The sequence below is a fragment of the Falco biarmicus genome, chromosome 5, assembly GCF_023638135.1.
Source record: "Falco biarmicus isolate bFalBia1 chromosome 5, bFalBia1.pri, whole genome shotgun sequence".
NCBI lineage: Eukaryota > Metazoa > Chordata > Aves > Falconiformes > Falconidae > Falco > Falco biarmicus.
This window is the reverse complement of record NC_079292.1, coordinates 49818973-49838900: the sequence shown is the minus strand read 5'-3', so window position 1 is coordinate 49838900 and position 19928 is coordinate 49818973. Positions and strand designations below refer to the sequence as shown.

Here is a 19928-nt window from a genome sequence, read left to right as displayed (position 1 = left end):
AAGGCTTAAACAGCCTTAAACTCATGGCTCATAGCGCAATGCTTTGTCAGCCAGGCTGTTCCCTTTTAAAGGTATGAAACTGGAAGAAAGGGTACTCTTCCCAGCCATGCTGTTCAAGTTTTGTCACTGATCAGCAGAAAACAACTTTAGTTCAGTGGTTAGGATGCTCAGTCAGGAGCAGGTAGGTCCTGTTCCCATGAGAGACTTTGTATTTGATATATAAGGGGATGGAATGAAAAAAACCTCCATAGAGGAAAGAACTGGAACCCAGAACTTCCCCACTGCTAACTAGATGGTTAAATTACATCTTCCTTTCCAACACCATGAATTTCAATTTCTTCTCAATATAAAAATTCTGTGATGTCAACTTCAAATTATTCTAAAGAAGCGTACATTGTGATGGAGTCATTTGTTAGCACAAAATGAGAGAGAATACAAAAGGTTTGATCTTTGGACAAGGTAGGCAGAAAATGAATTTCCCATTTAATTTTATTTTGCTTTAGCTCCTTGCTCTTAAGTGTTAGAATTCCTCAAAAGAAAGCGTTCCAAGTATCTCGGAATATTCTGGCTCACAATGTATCCCACGTACTTTTAGGTGAGCATGAAGTATACAGCATTACTGCACCTTAAGACCGCCCATATCTTCCCTTTGCAGATTTTGTTGTATGAGATACCAGTAACTCAGTCCTAGAAGAGCTCAGATTCACTGTGTTATTTCTGACTTACCAAGTTTTATCTGAGGTCCTTGGGAAACAGGATTAATGGAGGCTTTTTGGCACACTTACTAAATTACAAGATGGGGAGAGTCTCAAATGCTGATTAACATGGAAAAGATTAGGTTCAATTTGGCATTCAAGCGTTAAAGAAAAAATATTGCCATACATTAAAGAATTCCTGCTATACAACCAGTCATGCTATGAAGAACATCCTTGTATTTAACTACAACAGGAGTGTCAGAATAGACTTCTTAGTGGGACTTCTACAGACAGTGAGATTACAGAAACCTTGCTTCTGTCTGTAAATCTTGCCTGCTTGCCCAGAACCTTCCAAACCTCAACCACGATTACCTAAATTTGTTAGAGAGGTAGAGGGCTCACTGATTAAGTTGCAACGAATTTCAGGAAAACTGGAGGCAGGGTAAGTCAGACACATTGCAGGAAGGACAGGTAGAACTCGAGCATTATATATTCTTCGTGGCAGCAGTAAACCTGCCTGGTTATCACATGCCCTATGAAACCTAGGCAGCTGATGAAGGAAAAGTGTCAGTGAAAAACAGCAAGATGGTGCAGGAACAATTTGTAAAGCTTACGCAAATATTCTTTGTAGACACATGTATGTTTCCTCTGAAAATTTTGGCACCTTTTGCTGATTTTAATCAAGCCTCGTGAAGAGGTAGGGGTCTTAGAAGTAACTAAGTTCCTGAAAGCTTCAGGAAACCATTTGCCAGAGCTTCCTACCTGAGGTTAATGCAGCTCTACAAGTTCACAGTCCTTAGTTCTGAAGGAGAATAAGGATGTGAATTCCAAAAAGTGTGAGAAAGACCCAGGCTGGAACCCATGTCGTCCCAGACACCAGTATCAATAAGCTCATTGGAAATAAACCTAGTGTGATTTGTCTAATGTTAACAAAGCTACTTGTACTAATGTTTTGAGAAGTACATTCATTTTCTTGCTGTTTGAATGATACAAGTGATTAAATAACACAGCCAAAACAGATGTAAACTTCAGCTGATATTCTTGCTTAAAGTCATGCTTTGCATGTTCAGTGTCCTAAGGATAAACTATGATTTCTCAAGTACTTAAAAATAATAAAAAATAGAATTAATATTCAATAGCACTCAAATTAAAAAAAACAAAACAAAACTGTCTATGATTTGAAGTATTAGGATTTAAAATTCATTTAAATTAATGGAGCAGGAGAGAAAAACCATCTGAGGTTATTAGACATTGACAAGTTCTTCTACACCCAGTTCTCTGAGGTTGGTGTTTCTCAGTTTCTTTTCAAACAAGCCTACTGTACTTCAGACTGAAAATACGGATTTCAGTTTAAGTTCCCACAAAGTGATTACACATTTTGCTATTAAAGCCAAACTAAATAGATTCTTCTAACCCAAGGAGGAAAACTGTCAATCCAGGTAAACAGAGCAAATGTTAAGCTACTAAAAAGTCTCACCATTTTTTCCTTACAGTAAATTGATCCAAAACCCGATGTATCAGACAAATAGGCTGTGAAAAATGTTTTGTGGCTCAGTAAATTGCCACCAACATTGCCAAGTCAGAGTACTGGAAAAGTCTTCTTGTAAGTTAGTGGGTTAAGCAGGAAATTGAGATTCTTCTGTCATACCACAGGGATAATGAGACACAAAAGTGCTTATATAAATAAAGCAGGGGCCTTGATGGTTGTCAAATCTGAAAGGATTAAATACAGATAAGCAAATCATTGAACTTTCAAAATTAGTAAGAGAGAAATGAAACGAGACAGTTTCAAATTTTCAACATAAGTTGTGCCAAAATGGTTGTTATTTTTATCATGTTCTGGAAATTTGTAGCGATTTTTAAATGTTGGACAGCAAATATGCTGCTGTATCCTTAAGGTGCCTGCTTTATATTTTAACCTTTCCTGGTATCTAAATTTACAATCTCCTCCAGCTCAGTGAAGGCTCCAGAACTGTTTAAATCTAATGCAAAATTCAAATGCCAAAACCTTGTTATAAAGGAGTGAGACTAGTCTCAGTAGATTTCCTTTACTTTTTGATACCGATCAGTTCACGTCCACCACTTCCATTCTCCATAATCTTTTTAATAAAAGTTCTTTTTGAAGAAACTTGTTTTATTCAATAGCCTATTTTACATAGTGTTTCAAGAACTAGATGTTCCCTTTCCTTCAAATCAGCCCCTTTCTAAAGTTCTTTAAATACTACCAATTCGTAAACAATCCTACATGTTGCCAGCAATGTAGTAAAAGTGCCTCATAATTTAAAAAATCCCAAACTATTCTGAGAGACTTCAGAGCTATAGCTTATTCTGAGAAAATAAATTTGAATAAGCCAATCAATTTTAAATTGTTACTTCTGAGCAAAGCTAAAAAGAAAATTAAAATGTATACAGTGTTCACAGCCTGTTAGTAATAAAATGGATTTACATTTGCGCAACTTGATAGGAGTTACAAAGAAGGAGAAGGAACAGATTTAATAAATCAATAGGAAGCTATTACCATGACATTACCAAGCGGATGTTCAGTAGAAAATTAAATTTAGCTTATAAATGATGTCACAAACAGCAAACCATAATTGCTCATCTTAGTTTTCTGTCAAGCAAAATAACCAAAACTCTGTGGGTGGTACCTAACCAATTTGTGAAAAATCCTTACACATAACCTTATCACCTCTGCCTATTCCCAAATGTTTTCCCATTAAATATTCACAGATCAGATAGAAACAAACACTGTATCCCAGCGTCCCTTCGCTTCATGATGTATAAGGATAGAATCTGAGCAAAATGCATCCATATATAAAGATGCCTGAGTGGTTTTATTTATAGAGGAAAAAAAAATCCCTCAAGGAAAAAAATATGAAAACACACAAGTCTTTTTCACTTGATCATTAGCCTTCAATCTTCTAAGAGTTTCAAATTCAGAAAATATAGACAACAGCTTCCAAATGAATATCTTAATGATCTTATAATTAAGATGGGCTTATATGAAAAAGTGACATTGTTAAGCTTTCTAATGAGTCACAAAAATTGGCATGGTCTGCTTTTTAAAAATAATCCTTTAAATTTTGAACACATGGTACGTTTGCCTACTAATACTAAAACATTTCTGATACTGTGATTAAAACAACTACACACAATTAGTCATAAGTAGGGCATTAAGCTGAAGCAGACCAAAGAGCAAATGCATAACAGAGTAGTCTCCCACCTTACCAGACCTTGATTTCCTGTGTTTTTTGGTTATTCAAAATCATCAGAGGTTTCTCAGGAGAAGTAACAGTACTGTCATTATCAGTGCTTTTCCTTCCATCTTGTGAGCCTACCCTCGAATGGAAATGGTTCACTGTGCATATGCTAAATTGAACTGTTTGGGAGATGTTTTTTTCTGGTTTTTTGTTGTTTTTTTTAAGGCCATAATTATTCACAGATCACTTCTATTGCTTTGAGATAATTTTTTTTCAGTCAATAAGTGATCCACATAAAACAGAGCTCTCTGATCTATTAGGCCGACACTGAGTATGTTAAATTACAATCTGTTTTATCAGTTTCTACTGCAGAAAACTTCCCTGTAGTTTCAGCTGATGACAGCACTCTTCATTTCCTCTCCTCTCGCACGCATATGAATCAGGACAGAAAAAACCTGCCATGTGCCAAACTGCAGCTTTCTGCCCCTTGCTATCTGATGAGGTACTTCTGGTATAATTTATTTGCAAGCTTTAATCAAAGTTTTGCACTCAAGCAGCAAAATACAGATAAACTATGCAGCACACCTAAAAATAAAAGTTCTACTAAGCTTTTCTAGCTTGAACAGACTTCTTTCATAAAAAATCATAACAGAATTTCACACTTAATTCAAAGTCTTTCATGGCTTCTTACACATCTCAGTTGTCTTTAGCTCTTAAAAGAATGCCCAAGCTAAAACCCAAAATTGAAAGCACTTAATGTAAGTGCACTTCATCCAATCTGACAAGGAAACATTCAGTCTCCTCCTCTCTGACACAGGTATCATCACTCTAAGGTAGCACATCCTTCGGTACCGCCACAAGTAGTGGTATCAAGGCGCAAACACAGCTGACACACCAAGCCAGACTATGCGACTGTATTCCTTATCAAAACAGGCATTTTCACCTAAAATGGAATAGCACTTTAAGTCCTGAAAACAACAAATTCAACCTGAAGCCAAGTTAATAGAAGTCACGAGGCCAGGATAGTACAATGAAAACTACTTGCTAATATAGTTTATTTTGTTTGTTTGTGGTTTTTTGTTGTTGTTGTTGTTTTTTTAATATCAGTACAAAATTAGCTGAAATCCTGATGCACTTACAGCTATCATCTGTTTAATCAATCAGGATTACAGCTACGATAAATTTAGCATTGCCGTGATAGCATGAAATAATAAAACCCTTCTGTTCACAGGCACATCTCAAGATATCCTGAATAGATAGTTTTACATAAAGAAATTATATCATAATTTAAAAGTGTTCTTTCACACACATAATGAGAAACTGGTTACATGGTTTTGTTATGTCAGCTTTTCCCCAGATTGCTGCTGCTGGTCTCAGAAAACACTGTAAAACAGTGCACATTCAATGCACTGTTTTGCAATTTGATTTGTACAGAATCTAATACAGAACCAAAAAATTTTGTCTATATTCCATTCATATCAAGAGAACACAGAAAAAGAATGAAAAATAAGCTTTGTTTTCTCCAAGAAATATAAAAATTAATTATATTTCCCCAATTAAAATCTCAGAGAGGTCCACAAATATTTAAGTGCATCCAGATAGAAACAAATAATATTTCTGAAATATGTTTCTAAACTCTTAGATCAGTAATACCTATGCTTTACTTAAAACCAGATAAAAATAAAAACCTGGGGGTTTTAATTTGCTCATTGATATTAATTCCTACCATCAATAGTTCTCTACACAGAGTCTGATTCAGTAAAGGGATCCGCAAACCCCAAATACCTATGCTGTGTCTCCACTGGATTTAGATAAACCTAACCCTTAAAATGAAAAACAGTACCTAAATACAGTAGTTATACAGCTTGTAAAGGAAGAAAAAACCCACAGCACCCTCAAACATTTCTAATCAAATCACTACATTTTAAGAATTTAGAGAAAACCGAGGATTTCCCGCCACAAAACAAGCAATACTGCTGAAAAGTTAATAAATAAAAAAATTAATGTCCTAGGGCATGCAACATAAACTAGATAGAAATCAGCAGAGGTTCAATTTCCAAACATGAGAAATTCCTTCCCAGGAAGTCAATTCTAAATATAACACTTCAGAAAGACCACATTCAAACACTTTCATAAATTATAGAAATACTTGCACCACAGGCACTAAAAATAAAAATATGTACCGTATGGAAAAGGTAAAGGAAGGTAATAAATGATCTTCAGTATATCTTCAGCTTCAGCAAGAAGCTTTGTAAAGCTGAGGACAGATAAAGAGGAAAGCATAGAAACATCCCCACTATTTAAAATTACAGAATAAAGTAAGCAATTTTAATTTAGGCAAATTACTTTGGATTGCATGTGTGCACATCTATGGGAACATCTTATAGCTAAAATCAATGCTAAAGTTTCAAGTGATGACTTCTTTTTACCCATATAGAGGCCTAATAAAAATTGTACTACATACTCTGCTTGAGCTTCTTATCCATACTAGGGCAGAGAAAAGCTGAAGGCGGGCAGGAGGATTACTTGTAAGAGAAACTGGAAACGTAATGAAACAGACACAAGAAACAAAATAGTAACAACAAGTAAATAACCCTACATGGACAAGGCCTCCTTTCTAATACTATAAATAGAATATTCTGCTATATTTGATACTACAAATGCTAATGAATAAAACCAGAAGTAAACAAAGCCCTAGGAATTCCCTAGCATGTGGGCAAACACCCTAAACTCCAAGTAGTAGATTGTGGAGTTTCACAGAAGGCATCAAATACCTGGAGGGAAGGAGGCAGGTTTACCTCGGAGCATGACTGAGAGCACAGCATCCTCACCAGGAACACATCTACTCAGAGAAATGACAGCCATTGCCCTGGATTGCCGGCTCATGACTTCTGTCCTCTTTCTGCTACTTAAGAAACTGACTGAAAGTCTCTGTTTTAGACCTGCTAGCTAAGTAAGTGTAACTGAATTTTACAAAGAAACAATACAGTATGATGTATTGTGCAGAATCTTAAGAAAAATATTATATATATATATATATAAAAGGGCTAGCACTTTCTTTATCTCATTCAAATGGCTGGCAAAGTCATTTAGTATGTTCATTGGTATTGTTCAAAATGAATTTACAAAGAAAAGAGATTGGTCGACAAACTCAAAAGAATTTCTCTTTCTTGAACGCATGTTTACCCCTAGGAAAACCAAACCAAAGCCATTTTTCCTAAGTTGAACTTTTAAAATTAAGCCATATACTTTACAATATGCAATTGATTTCTCTTAGATGTCACTTATACTTAACCCATTGTGGCAAAACTAATCTTGATCAAGTTATAGCATATGTAAATGAGAAGAGCTAAAGGAACACCTATCTTAAACCCCACCTCTCAATAAGAATGAACAAAAAGTTACTGAAAACAAAATCCTGAAAAGACAGACTCTGCCAGGACAAGAAGGACCGAAGAATGTGATTAACCTCTTCCTAAACACTGCAGAAAGCTGAGAAGAGCTGCAGTCCCTGTGCTGCAGACTCCACAGAGCAGGGGTCTGGTGCTTCACAAGGGTGGGAGGTGACTGCGCAGGAGAACCAGTGCAGAGCTGACTACGCTGCAGAGCCTGCCTTCACACACATATACACACACTACCTTAGCAGAGACCCCTGATGTAGAATGAGCACGTAAGATCTGTCTGTCAGCCCAGATACACGTAAGTATATACTCATATACTCACACATCCACGCACAACCTTCTTTCAAAGTTACAGGCAGAATCATCATCGTCAGAAGCTCCTTTCTGTCGGCACAGCTGCACCTGTACCAATGGTTTTTGTCAGGGTAACAGTGTCAGTGCTGTGGTATGAGTTTGGGGTTTTTTGGTGGTTGGGTTTTTTTGGGGTTTTGGTGGGGTTTTTCTGGTACTTCGTACCAGCATAACTCATGTCAACAAAAGATTCTTGAATAAACAAACGTAGCTTGCCTCCTGTTAGGGAATGCTAGGAGGTACAGGATGTCCATACAAAGATTTCACACAGAAATCTTCTCTTGTTAGCTGAGACCTGGTAGCTTTGACTTCCCTTCCAAGCAGGGTTAAAACCAGGAGAGTATACCACTTGACCACCCAGTTATCAACAACACCACTGGGTTTTTACTCCTACTTCTACTAAGTTAACAATCCAGCACAGCAGAGTGCAAAGTTAAATCCAACAGGGCCAGCACAAATGCTTGAAGGCTTTGCCAAAAAGCCAGATGCTAATATTGGGGGGGGGAAGAAAAAAAAAGTGCCCAGTATTCCACAGTTTGCAACTGAAATCCCGTGACTATAGCCAGGAAAAAAATATCTTGCTATGTAATAGAGGAACAGTGCTCCTCAGCATTTGACCAAGCCTTTTGTTAATAAAATGTTATACCTATAATGGATGATAGAGAAGTTTTGACAAGGACATTAAATACTTTAACAATAGGGTCACAGAAAACTCCCATAAGGATAAAATGAAGCCTCAAAATTTTCCTTGAAAAGCCGAACTTATATGCATTTGTTAGGTGTCATTTAATACCTGGAGAAAGAAGCAAAAGTCTACACTGAGCTGTTTCAGTGTTCAACGTTAGTAATAAGCTGAAGGTTTGGACAAGCTGTCCAATTTGTCCACATGAAAACAATACTCAGTGTTGCTGAGCTAAGTTCAGAGGTGGGATTTGCAAAAATTGCTTCAGCAGCACTAGCATAACTTTGTATTTAAGTCAGTTGAGTTTTACAGTTTACTGTGATAGGAATCAAATTAGGGTACTGCAGAAACTGAGAAATTTGAGAATTGCATACAAATATCCAAGAAACATTTACTTTGGAGCGGTCTGACATGCCTGTTACACTCTTGAAAAATCATTTATTTTAATTAGTGTTCTATTACAAACTTCTGTCAAAATACACACATTATTCAGCACCAATTAAATGCTAAATGTGTTGGTACAGAAGACTGGTAGGTAGATAGGTTCTCCTTGGCTGTATTAAAAAAGGAATTCAACAACTATAAAAATTACAGTTAAAGCATTAAGGTTGCCAATAATAGGTTTATTTTGAAATGCTGCATAATTTTCTCCCACTGTTGGGTTGTGACAGTTGGAACTTTGAGGAAACTAAAATAAACACCTTACTGATTTAAGAATATGTTCTGCAGCTCTGCCAGTTCATTAAAATCAGAATTCAATTAAAAAAACCCCAAACCTCTCTGTGGTAAGCTGAGAGAGTGGGTTTCATTGCTCAGGCAATTCATTAGGTACCAGGCTTATCTTCTCCCTGTTTGACACTTGGTATTTGTATTTTAGCCAATTTCTTCCTACCTAAAGTCACAAAAATTAACAAACCATCTGAAGTGACTAACTGTCAGCACGGGATAAGCGGCAACACAACTCTGACTGAATCGGGGTGGTCATTACAGGGGGAAGGGTAGGAATGATGGCTGACTCCGTGAGTTACAATTCCAAGAACATTTGTTATTCTTACATTTCACAGGAACATACCACTAGAAAAGATCTTGACAACTGAATTCTGTCCTCAGGTACGAGGAGATTGCATCTACACTATTCTCATTAAATAATCCCTTACTTTGGAACTGACAACATCTCCTATGGTGAATTTCTTTTATGACTATTTATTTAATTTTAAAAAGCATAAATATGGACAATGCTTAGTTTATACAGATTATTTTCTAGCGAAGTAAAAGCACAAAACTATCCCACTTCTGCCTCAACAGATGCTCTTTGTATCACAATGGTCACATCCAAAATCCTGTTGACTTTTGTTAAAATAAATATAGATAAATAAATTAAAAGAATAGCCAGCTAAAATGTAGGGGTTTGCTCTCCACTTCTGCAAATGATGCTGGGACAAAGCCCGCCTTTTCCTTAGTTCTTTGTGTGTGAATGTCTTACAGATTAAGATGCTGATTCACATTATTAGAGATGTGAGATGCCCATCTACATTGCAGTCAGCTTTTTCCTCCCGGCCAACCAAAAAGATGATGGGGGGAAAATAAAAATGTAGTACAAACTCCTGCCTCTCTCAGCAGCAAAATGCTGAGGCAACACCTTGAGAAAGCTCTCCCTCATGATTCTTAACAGGATTCCTTCACCACAAAGCTGCAGAGAGGCAGCTGGAGAACACAGCAGAAGGGAAGGAACATGGTCTAGTGTCCACAATTTACAGCTTCATGTTGCACATCCAGTTGCTGTCACACCTTATTACCCTTTCTAGGTACAAGAAAAAACCTCCACTTACAGTGTCCCCTGTAACAGTCCTCTGTTAGTGATGCTTACATGACCAGAAAAGCTGAGGTACAAGCCAATACACAACTCACAAGAAACAAAACCAGTGCTAACTCCTTCATTCAACAAGGTATAGCATCTTTTGCACAGAAGAGGTTCTGAAGAACAGGCTCACTGTGAATTGCCACCTCTTTCCATTTAATGTATGTAAGTAGAAAATTGTAATGTAATTTACGATTTTTTTTAAAAAATAGCATAACATCACATAGGCAGTAAAAAAAAATATAAAGAAATATCTCCTTAGAATATAAGGATATATACAAAAGACTATATATATACACACACACACACTTCTGTATCTGTATTTTATATATACAATATATAACATTTTTCATGGATATTCTCCATGTATACATGTATATACACACACATGTAAAACACCTTACAAACTCTTACTACCTTTAGAACAAAAATAAACTAAAGCTCTGTCCCCTATAACATACAAAGTTTTAAAAATGTGTGTATATATCTATATTAGGAAAATACATGGAAAACACTAAATAAAGCATTTACCATTTGATGATAAACATTAAATTCCACTGGTTGCAGTGTATTATTTTATTCATACATCCAACCAGGTTTAATTAATTTGTTAAACACCCATGAAATTCTTCTGCATACATTCCATATCCACTTATGTTTGCTGCTATATTATTAGCACTTGTATTAGTACTTACGGTGTCTTTGGGTTTTTTTTGGTTTTTGTTTCTTTGTTTTGAACAGCCAAACTTAAAACATTGATTAACATTAATATTCTCTACATGTTCAAAATGGGGAAAAAACATAACACAATTATATATACTAAGTCATCATTTAACTGGCTCACCTTCCTATTGCTCTAGCATACAAAGAAGTGTCTTGGGATTACATTTGTATTAGTGGCATCCAGATCAGAACCTTCACAGTCTAAAACAGTATTCAATAGATTGTTTTTACACTGTCTACACAATTTAGTATATTCTTGTATGATTGCTGTATCAAAGGCCTTACAAAAGAAAAAAAATCTACATTATGAATTATTTCTTTTTGGTGTAAAGAAATATCCTTTTAATGTGACTAAACACACTGGCAGCCAAAACAGGAGCATCAGTATGTCCCACAAGTAGGATGGAAAGCCATTTGTACATGTACAAATGGAGTTGAAGCACAGGGGTAGAGCACACTCATGTCAGTATATCTCACATCTGTTCTGGAAAACTGGTTCTCTGGTTAGATCAGGACAAAGAGAAACAGGAAAATTTTTTCTCTTCCAGCTTGCCATTTCTGTGGCGCTGAGGTCTGATGCTTTACCAAGCAACAGAACAGAAATTTTGTTAAGAATCACCATGGATTCAAATTAAAGCCCTCTTGCTCTGTAATGATGACTAAATTGCAGTCTCTCTACAACTTCACTAGTTTTAGAAAAAAAACTCCCTTATCTGTACTAGTGCTATGATCTTTTAAAACTTCTGAAAGGAAGATTACTTTGCTAGTTTATTATCACCAGCAGCAGCCTGGTGATTGCAAGAATTTACAGAGCTATGTGTCCCTGCAAGGTACAAAAGGATGTATTGTTTCCCATACTCAAATGAAAACACAGCATCACTGGTACTCCCTGTCATATATGTCCTTGAGTCTTAAGGAAAATAATTTCTAACAATAATAATGGACAATATTAACACAAATCTTTTCTAGAGATCAATCAAGTTAAGCACCTAACACATATAAAATACTTTTGCTAAGAACAGCAGCTCAGACTGAAATGTACTTGCGCTCACTTGTGCTCAAGGCCATGTAGCATTTTCTTTGAAAGCAAAGCACATTTCTCTAAACAGTTTTGTTGTTAGAGTTGTTTTGGGTTAGAGTTGGATTAGGGATGTAACTGAGTTGAAATAAAGATATATAAATAATATTTAAATACTTCACTAAATTAACATTAATGAAAATCTGCATTAACTACTATCCACTGGGGTATAAATAAGAAAGATAAATACAACTATGCTAAAATGCACGTAAAACAGTATATCATACTGTTACATCCCCTTTATTAATTTCATTTAATTAAGGTTGACACTGTGCTTGCAACTGCATAGAAGAACTAAACAACACATACTCAACTGCACAAATTCAGTTACATCAGGCAGTGGTCTAGTCAAGATGTGGAGATGCCACACGCAGTGGGATATGGAAGAAGGCATGTCCCTACCCTGTGCCGCACTCCATACTTGATGTTAATATGACAATAAAAATGAAAGCAGTTGGCACTATAATCCCAGATCAACAGCTGGCATTCCAGTCCTAAATGCCAAATTCCTGTTGGGGATTTAGAGCCTTCACAGATAAAATATACTGTTGCTTTTTACAACTGTAAAAGGCAGAATAATACAAATGACCACAAATTAGAAGTGATAAAACACACTTGATCAGGATAATTGAAGGCCTCAGCAAAAATTCTACAGCCATTAGAATCAGGAGCAATAAAAAGGGCATTTAAGCCCTCTTTCCTAAGGAAACAATGCTGAGACTATAATTTCTGTCTGCTTGTCCCTACACCTCACTTAATTTTTGAACTTGTTGCAGAAAGGTCTGATGGAGGAAGAGATATCCTAGAGGGAGCTGATTTCATATAGTTTCCTGACAATAGATTACCAGCTAAAGGAGCGAAATCAGTAAGTACTCCCACTGGGAGAAATGCTCTGGCATAAGTTTATATATTATTGGAGACCAGAGAATGCATATGAGAGAAACAGAACTTATAATTGCCTCAAAGCAAGGGAAAAGCTTCAAATAAAACCTTACAGTCAGCTATGAAACACAGATTTGTAGGAAGCTAGGCTACACAATTTCTGTCATTCAAGGATTATTTGTACTTCACAAATACCAGGAACAGAAGTCCTAGCAATGGTATACTTATTAGCTAGAGGTGTTAAAGAGTGATGCAGAATTTTTTTTTTTAAGTGGTTAATGACCTATTTTTGTCTTCCATTTTGGAAGATGATAAATGCTGTAATTGTATTTCTGGCAAAATACTTTCTATTCCAACCACAGCAAAAAAGACTATTCAATTACACTGTATGTAAGTATTTTTAAATCCTGGGTTACATAGTTTGAACTCAATGGTTTTGAAAAAACTTAGTAAGTAAGGTACAAATGTTGAATTTCAATATATCCTGGAATAATGGAGAAGTACCAGGGAAGCAAGGAAGCTGACATTCCATCAGCAGTTGGAAAGAATAAACAGGATAACTGTGTGGTCACAGGTCAAAGTCAACTTGAAAACTGTGTCAGGGAAAAACACCGAAAAGTTGATTTAGGACACACATAGCAAAGATTTAAGGCATAATGTCAAGCAAATCAATAGGGTTTGAGAAAGAAAAGAAATGATCTGTCAAACTAAAGACCTCTGTAGTGAAATATTTAGTCAAACTGTTCCTGATAAAATTACTTTCTTTTTTAAACCCATAATATGCACACTACAGTTTTAATTAACACATTTTAGGTTGTAACGCAGTATCAAGTCAATTATCTAGTGCTTCTTCAAAAACAGTTAAATCAGAAGGTTACTACAGAATTATGCTGGTTTCAGTGATTCCACTTAAAGCTGTTCTTGTTTCAGTCCCATGCAAAACGTACCAGCAATCTGGAAGATCAAGCTTACAGATGACACAAAAAAGGTATACTGGAAACTGCTAAAATACCGAGGGTTACTTGGCAATCTCAGATTCATTCAGCTGTCCAAATGCAACCTTATGTACACATGTAAGATTTCAGAGATGAAGACACTCTAGAGTAATAAACTATAGAAAACAGAGGTGTTGAAAATAAATACAATGACATAATATATAATTGAGGGAAATGATAAAACTTTGATAACGTTATTGAGTGAAGAATTACAGTAGCTTCTTACATGTACTTATAACTAGCTGAAAGTACTGAGCAAGAGGTAGTATTGTGCTGTTATACTACAACAGCAAAAATTGGGAGTATGGACACAGAACTCCTGTCCTAAGACATGTGGAAGAAAAGAGGAAACGCCTATAAGAATGAATCATAGCTTGGAAGACTAAACTTTTCAGTGAGGAACATTTGATACTGGTTTATCTAAGAATAGGTTAAGGATAAAGTAATTGATTTTCTTAAATGTCTATGTCAAGAAATGGGTCTTACTCTACAATAAAAATACTGCAATAGTCAACCTTGAGTTGCATTGCAATGTCTGTGCTTCAGGTATCCGATGTGTGGTGTGGAATTGACATCTTAGCATTCAGGAATCTCTGCACAATTAGAACACGCCAAAGGACAGCATATGTCTGTCCCTCCCTCCCTCGCACCAACCTAAGCTGGTACAACCAGAGAACCATAGTGTGAGGGGATTAAAAATAAAATAAAATAAAATAAAAAAATTACAGCATTTCACAAGTGATGCCATGTACCTCCACTTATGCTATTAGTCACACAGGTCCTACATTTTAGCCACCCCCCCCCCCCCCAACTTTATTGCAAAATGCATAAGGGCAGTGGAATCTAGTGTTTCACTTTCCGAACACCCTACTAACTAACCATGGAGTGGTTCTCACTTGCTTTCACCTGATGTCATACGCTTCCAGCTTTTACTATATAGTGCTTCAAATTCAAGCATGAAGGATGGAGCTGCCTCTGCTCAGCCTCTGTGTTGGTTACCTGCTGTTTAGGCTACAGCCATGCAGACAGAAGCAAGCAAGCTGAATCCTCTCAGGCTGAAAAAATAACTAAACCCACCACACCTACTGCCTGAACAAAAGGGAACCATAACTACCACCTCCTTTACTTTTATTTTTCCATTGCATCTTAAGAAAGGCGATGTTCAGATGTGTCACACATGTAACACACCTGTATATGTTACAGCACAACCACATTGGATACATGGCTCCATGGACGCCAGTCAACCTCAGTTAAGTTACAGCCAACAGTAATCTCCTACTCAATCCCAAACAATTTTTTTTTCATTATTTCCTTTGTGCTGGTATTAGTGTTTGGATAGCTGAGGTGATCAGGGAATTGACTTGTAGAGAATTAACCAGACAAAAAGCAGTTAAATTAAAATGACTGTGAAATCACCCTTTAGTGTTGTCCTAATTTCTGACCCCAAATACATTTTGGTGGAAGATACAAGCCAAGATTCTTTCAGAGTTTTTCTGTATCAAACATCTACCTGATGAAGAAAGATTTTTGCCCTTGGTGCTAAAATTTATTTGAAAAGTCTTGGCCACTCGGTCTCGTTTTAAGCAACCTATGTAACTTTTGGATCAGACTCAGTGTTTCCATTATCTCACATGAAGCAAGTAACTATATCTCTTACAGCAAACTAGATAGTAACATAGCATGGCTTGCAAGAAGAGACGTGTTGTATTAGAACAATTGATATATTTAGAAAACACTTAAACAAGCTTTTAGGCAGAAAGCAACCTCTGAGTTTAGATATCGCTGTAATTTAAGTGAAAAATAGAATCTGCTAGCACTTGTTCAAGCACTGTCATTTAGGAAAAATATGAAAAAATTTAAACAGTAGTAAGGTGTTCGCTTTTGTAACAAACTTGCATTAACCATTTTGAATAACATATGGGTTATACATATGTATCCGTATTTCATTTTATATTCAAGGTTCCACCACACAGTTGCAAGCATGCAGTGCTAAACTTGACTCCAATTGTATTTAAGAACAAAGGGTAATCCAACAGTATTTAAGAACAAAGGGTAATTCAAGGGCAGTGTTTTAGCTTTAGTATCTTGTTTTCTGACATGCTTGATCTGTAGCTCAGCTTTATTATCCAACTTCAGGATAAACAAAACAAACAAAAAACTTGCAACCTTCTCTAAGAGGGTCACGTACTATGAAGGAATATAAAAATTTCCCTTGTTTCTCACTCACAAAATGTGTGATCTCAGAATTATTAAAGTTTCATGAATACTGAGAAGTTCAAGACTTAACTTGTGCTATTGCATGAAAATCAAAACAGGTGTTTACAGGGTAACAGAGCTACTGAATGCTAACTTCATTAACTGCCATTAAGCTAAATAGCTCACAAATGGCATTTAGATCAGTAGTAAATCATCATCTAGGTCAGCAGGAAGCTCATTACAGACTGACAATCCAAGTGACAGAAACACTTTTCTACAAGTGCTATAGTAGTAATTTCCTGTGTGAAAGGCTTGCTGCTGTTCCTGCATTCCCCAGGGGATGCTTCTTCTCAGAGGATGTTACTCTTCCCCAGGAAGAGGAAGGAACCAGTTGTTACTGGATGTGTGGGCTGATAGCTGTTGGGCATTTTCTGCATGCCACAGAATCAGCTGTGAGAACTGTGAATACAGCTTAGATTCCCAGCTGAAGTGGGGAAAAACACTGCTTGGGCAGACAAGGTCAGAGCATACACACACAGTATCTCAGGAAATTGAAAGAGAAATAATACCCCAAACTTCTATCCCAGAAATGTGCTGATTTGCTAAAGGAACAATATACAGACATGGATCAACTTGAAAAGCATTCCTGAAGCGTTGTACTGTTGCCATGAGTAAGACTGTATACAAAGTAAGATACTGCCAGTTCCAAGTCATGTACAGCAAGCCAGCTATCTTACAAAACACACCAATAGTCTAGCAATAGCATCTGTTAATAGTGTCACTATGGGCAAAGGCAACACAATTAAACAAACTGCCTTGTGAGGAAACTGAATATTGATGCTTGATCTTTTATATGACAGGTGCATGTGTGTAGATTTTTTTTTTTTTTCCTGTTAGGTCCTCCTCCTGAGCTTCCTGTCCTACAGTAACTCAAGCTCCCTCCATATATGCTGTGACACTTGCAGGGCAAGGCACCCGTACCTAGTCCCTGCCTAGCTGAGTATCAGTGAATTCAGTGTCACACCCCGCTGGCTTTTTCTTTAGTGCTGCACTAACATGTTTCCTTTTTCTACTAACTGTTTTCTGCCAAACTTATTTAAAAAAAAAAAAAAAACCAACAACAAACCCAAAACCACAAACAACAAACCACCAACTATTTGATTCAAAAGTTATTAAGGAGCCTGGACGGAGACAGACAAATAAACAGTACAATCTCATAAGGTACATTTCCTTGGGAAAGCAGGCTAAAAATAGTAAGGGAAATATTACATTCTTGCACTCTCTAGTGCCCAAATTCAGAATTCTGTCTCCAGTGAAAACTTTACTTTCCCTCAAGCTTCAGCTCACTCACAGAATATAATGAAGCCTATTAAAGAACATCAAGACATATATTATTACCTAATTATGTAGCAGCACAACACATTTCCTGTTCTCTCCCTGTAAATCAGCAGTTACATGCTGTGTTAGAACAGCATCACTGCAAAACGCAAGGGCCATTCGGATCATACTCTTTTATTACAAATGCTGAGTTGACCTTCATGTATCTGATCTTTTAAGTGTTATTTCACGCTAGTGGTACCAAAGCATTTTGCTTAGATTAAGTACACAAATCTTTCTGAACATGCCTGCACCTCTACAGAGGCTCAAAATACAAGTTTAGAAATTCACTGTTCAATACACCAGGTGCCTCATCCTTTTGGCACTTGTGACAGAAAATGAATGATTTTGTTCATATACACCATACCTTCCATGGAAGGCCCCTAGCTGGGCAACAGAAAAGGCCGTCGCTATTGCCTCATGGTTGTTGCAGACAGCTTAGGTGTAACCTTTGGGAGGGATGGGAGACTTTCCTTCCCCGAGAGCAGCTGAACATGTTTAACTGCAGAGCAGTGGGGAGAAGGCAGCCTATCCTCTTCCCCCATCCCCACACACTGTACCTGCATAGTGCGCAAAGAGTGCAAAAGGTCTGTCTGGTGAGTGCTGTAAGACAAGATGACACTAAAAATTGCTTGTGTAACAGCAAGGCTGGACAGAAAAGAATTAATTTGCAAAGACAAGACCAGAGTTTACAATTTTTCATTCTGCTGCACTGAACATTTCTGAGTTCCTCTATACACAGCATTTATTCTATGTTTTTATAAGACCTAGCATCAGATTCAGAATCTGTTTGAGTGGTTTTGGTATGCTCATCTATGGAAAAGGTGCAGACAGTTTTACCACAAAACTCTGGAGAAACATGACCTCTTTAAGTTATTCCCTAATTTCATTCTGTGTTAGTGATTTGGAGCTCAGATTATAGAGTTGGCAGTTCATTCAAATATGCATTTACTAGTAAACAGAAGAATGGCAGTATATGAAAAAAAATCCATAGCTATTCATGGAGTGGCCTTTCTTATTTCTGTGTCTGGCAGCAAGGAAGATAAGGTGATGGGAGAGGCTGGGAATTGTCAATTACTATTAAAGCCCTTCTACTAGTGGGATCACTCCTCAATGCAGAGCTGAGTCTAATGGGCATCGGCGCTTTAGACAAGGAATACAAGCAGGACATTTTTCTCTCTTAAAGGACTCAGATGATTCCAGTCTTCCTTTCAAAGGGGCACCACCAGAAGCTTCCTTTGGTAATGAAAAACATATGAATATCATGCAATGCTCAGTTTAACTGAAAAGCTAAATGTCTGAGGTCCCAAGAAAACTTGGTACGCATGAAATACAGAAAGCTGTTGTGTTTTCTGATGAGATATATACAAGAAGTAAGAGCAACCGCTATGCACAGTGAAGTGCCATATAAATTTTGCCCTACTGGCAGTTCCCTTGCAAATTGGACTTGGGCCCCAGAGGAGATGATCTATGTACATAATTCCTACTCTTTCCTTTCTTCCTTTTTGCCTCCTTTTAACCTCACTGAAGACAGTTGGTGTTTATTTCCATGTAGGGCTGGAGCCAGGAAAGGATGTAAATCAGAATAAATTTGAAGTTGCATGGTAAGGAAAATATGCAGTGTTTTTAGCTTTTAAGAAAAAAATTTCTTTTGTCATCCTCTTCTACAAGATTCTGGAGTAGTGTTAAGCCATGCAAGGAAGAGATGTTACTCCAACATCTTTTCAAAATCAGTTCTTGTGAGGAAGAATAGTTGTGGAAGCCTTCATGTACACAGAGATGGAAGAATAGATACAAATTTTGCATTCATAATTGCTCATTTATAAAATATATGGGATGTTTTTTAGGTTGGTTTTTTTTTGGGTTGTACTCAAAATATTAAGGCAGAAAAAATTGTGTCAAAGGTACCTAAATCCTGAAATACATACTGGGGAAGTGATGTGTATAGAATAAATTGAGAGTACATATACTACTACTTTTTGCATTGAGACTCCTACTACAAATGCAGTACAAATACGCTAACAATGTCTTAGCTTGAGGAATAAAAGTTGAACATACTTTTATTTTACAAGTTACAGGGGGAAATTTGTTTGGTCACTTTCTATTTTAAAACTTATGTTCCTTTTCCCCTAAACAAGAACAATCCTTATCTTTCTTTCTTTCCCCTTCAATCTTATCTTTCCCCTTCCCATAATTAATCCAGTCTTAACTTTGTAGAAATTGTACTGTAAATGAACAATAAACATATCTTGTTTTCAGCGTTAATTTGCACTGGAAGAGAAAGAACAGCAAACACCACCAAGCCAGCACAGACATTCTGACTTCCAGATTACAGTACATTGCTTTGCTTCCTCCAAATCCTGTTTACATGAGCAAGGTCAGGGGATGGAACATTTAGAGAGCTTCTACAGTGATTTCCTGCTGCTGTCAGTAAAAACTACCACGACATCATCAACTTTCCCTTGTTCCCAACAGCTTATCAGGGACCAG

General features: G+C 36.8%; 1 protein-coding gene across 12 annotated transcripts in view; it reads right to left on the bottom strand.

Annotated features, from left to right (window-relative positions):
- Positions 1 to 19928, bottom strand: part of POC1B (POC1 centriolar protein B) — a 71855-nt gene that overhangs the window by 22311 nt on the left and 29616 nt on the right. Inside the window, exon 11 of one of the 12 annotated variants that reach the window (XM_056339501.1) lies at positions 17799 to 18674. The exons of the other annotated variants lie outside the window; for them this stretch is intronic. Coding sequence (XP_056195476.1) covers positions 18549 to 18674 — 126 coding nt within the window. The 3' untranslated portion in view covers positions 17799 to 18548. Of the gene's footprint in view, positions 1 to 17798; positions 18675 to 19928 lie in introns of those variants that run through there. 12 annotated transcript variants of the gene reach the window in all.